The sequence below is a fragment of the Poecilia reticulata genome, linkage group LG18 (genome assembly GCF_000633615.1).
Source record: "Poecilia reticulata strain Guanapo linkage group LG18, Guppy_female_1.0+MT, whole genome shotgun sequence".
Taxonomy (NCBI): Eukaryota; Metazoa; Chordata; class Actinopteri; order Cyprinodontiformes; family Poeciliidae; genus Poecilia; species Poecilia reticulata.
This window is the reverse complement of record NC_024348.1, coordinates 20,748,029-20,749,917: the sequence shown is the minus strand read 5'-3', so window position 1 is coordinate 20,749,917 and position 1,889 is coordinate 20,748,029. Positions and strand designations below refer to the sequence as shown.

Here is a 1,889-nt window from a genome sequence, read left to right as displayed (position 1 = left end):
CAAATAGACTCAAAACATTGTAACAGTAGCTGTTACAATTACAGTAGCTTTTACTGCAAATTTGATCACGAGGGGCCCAATCAAATTTTTTGTCAAGGGGCCCAAGATTCCTGGCAGCGTTCCTGCTCAGCATTATGTTTGGCAGGCACAATAAAGTATCAGCGCATTTAATTGATCATATGTCTTTTTTTTTTTTTTAACTTGGAACTGTATTCAAACGGCTATCAAAGCTACATTTACTAAGAATTTATTTTTTTAAAAGTATTTTTTAATTGTATTGATAGAATTCATCAAAAAAAACGTGTGTGTGTGTGTGTGTGTGTGTGTGTGTGTGTGTGTGTGTTTCCATATTTTCCAGCTGATGAGTTCTAGCTTCAGAGAGATTCAGCAGCTGAGATCGAATCTGATGTCAGATTCATCCGTGCTGCAGTGAATCCGTCTCTCTTCAAATTATCTCCCTCTTCTTCCTCACATCGTGTCTTTAGGAAACCTTCAAAGCAAAAACGCAAGATTTGAGAGTTATCTTACTTTTGACAGAGTGAAAGAATTGCATATAGATAATAGTCTGCACCACCTGTATAAACTTTCTTGGTGTATGTTATAAGATGTAACACTATAATTTTTGTAAGGTGAGGTAAATTTATTTATAGCACATTTTCAGCAACAAGGCAATTCCAAGTGCTTTACATGAGTTAAAAGGAAATCCATCAAAATAACAAACCAAAAAGAGGAACGGAAACTAATCTAATGTTCTAAAGTATGGAAACTAAGTGCTTCTGTTCAGGTTGCTAAGCATCCATTTCCATTTGTAATTCTAATTCCATTTCCTGATCTAATTCATTTTCTGGGTTAAAGTGAGTATTCCACAATTCTAAGTTTGTTCTAAATCATTTTCTGGGTTAAAAGTAATATAAACTAAGCAGTGACTGTTCCTGTTAAACATTTCTGGATTCCAAGTTTGTAGTTATTCTAATTCTGACTCCATTTCTGGGCTGTATAATATTGATCTAAATAGTGCGTACTAAACATTTTCTGATATTACTAATAAACTAAAATAAACCTTTTCTGGGCTAAATAGGGAATACTCCACTGTTTTAACAAACTAAAACAAAAAAGAGGAAAGAACAACTAATATTATGACTATTACAGAAATGTGTATTATCACAGAATATGATAGTGCTTATTATATATCGTAACCACACAGTAACTTATAGTAAAATACTAAATATTTAAATCAAACTGTTTCTGCTAAGCCTCTCTTTTCTCCAATGTCATAATACTAATGGTCAGAAAGTAACTTAGGAAGTAGAGACTTGGAGACGGTTTGGTTTAAATATTTAGCATTTTACTGCAAGTTACAGTGTGCTCCCATTATAAAAGCGCAATCATATTCTGTGTCTGTAAGTATAGCAAACTATAAAGCTGCAACAGCGCCTCCTACAGTCAGCGTGCAGTGGTCACAGAATATAATGAAACGTCCCAGTTTGCAAGAAGCAAATGTTTAAGAGGAGTTAATGTCGGCATATTTCCAAATGTTGGCACACTTGATGTCACTGCAGTTTTATCGCTGGTAAAATTATTAACCACATGCAGACATTGTAAAATTCAAAAAAGGTAAAGAAAAATTGCTCCAAAAGACGAACAATGGCAGAGATGTTATTTTTTTATGGAGGCCCACATGTTTGATGAGGACTTTTTATTTGAGTTTTTAATGAAAGTGATGGGTTTACTGACTCACATTTTGAAGCTTTTGATTTGTCTTTTTGTCCAGATCTCTCACAAAGCTGCATGAGTAAAGAGGAGGTGGTTCTGAATGAGCCCAGCAACCCGGAAAACTCCACTTTACATCAGGAGGAACCAGAACCTCTGCAGATAAAACGGGAACAAGA

At 34.7% G+C, this 1,889-nt stretch overlaps 1 protein-coding gene across 1 annotated transcript in view; it reads left to right on the top strand.

Moving 5' to 3' along the window:
• Positions 1-1,775: 1,775 nt before the first annotated feature.
• Positions 1,776-1,889, top strand: part of LOC103480883 (gastrula zinc finger protein XlCGF57.1-like) — a 21,070-nt gene continuing 20,956 nt past the window's right edge. The window contains exon 1 of the mRNA XM_017310386.1: positions 1,776-1,889. Coding sequence (XP_017165875.1) covers positions 1,789-1,889 — 101 coding nt within the window. The 5' untranslated portion in view covers positions 1,776-1,788.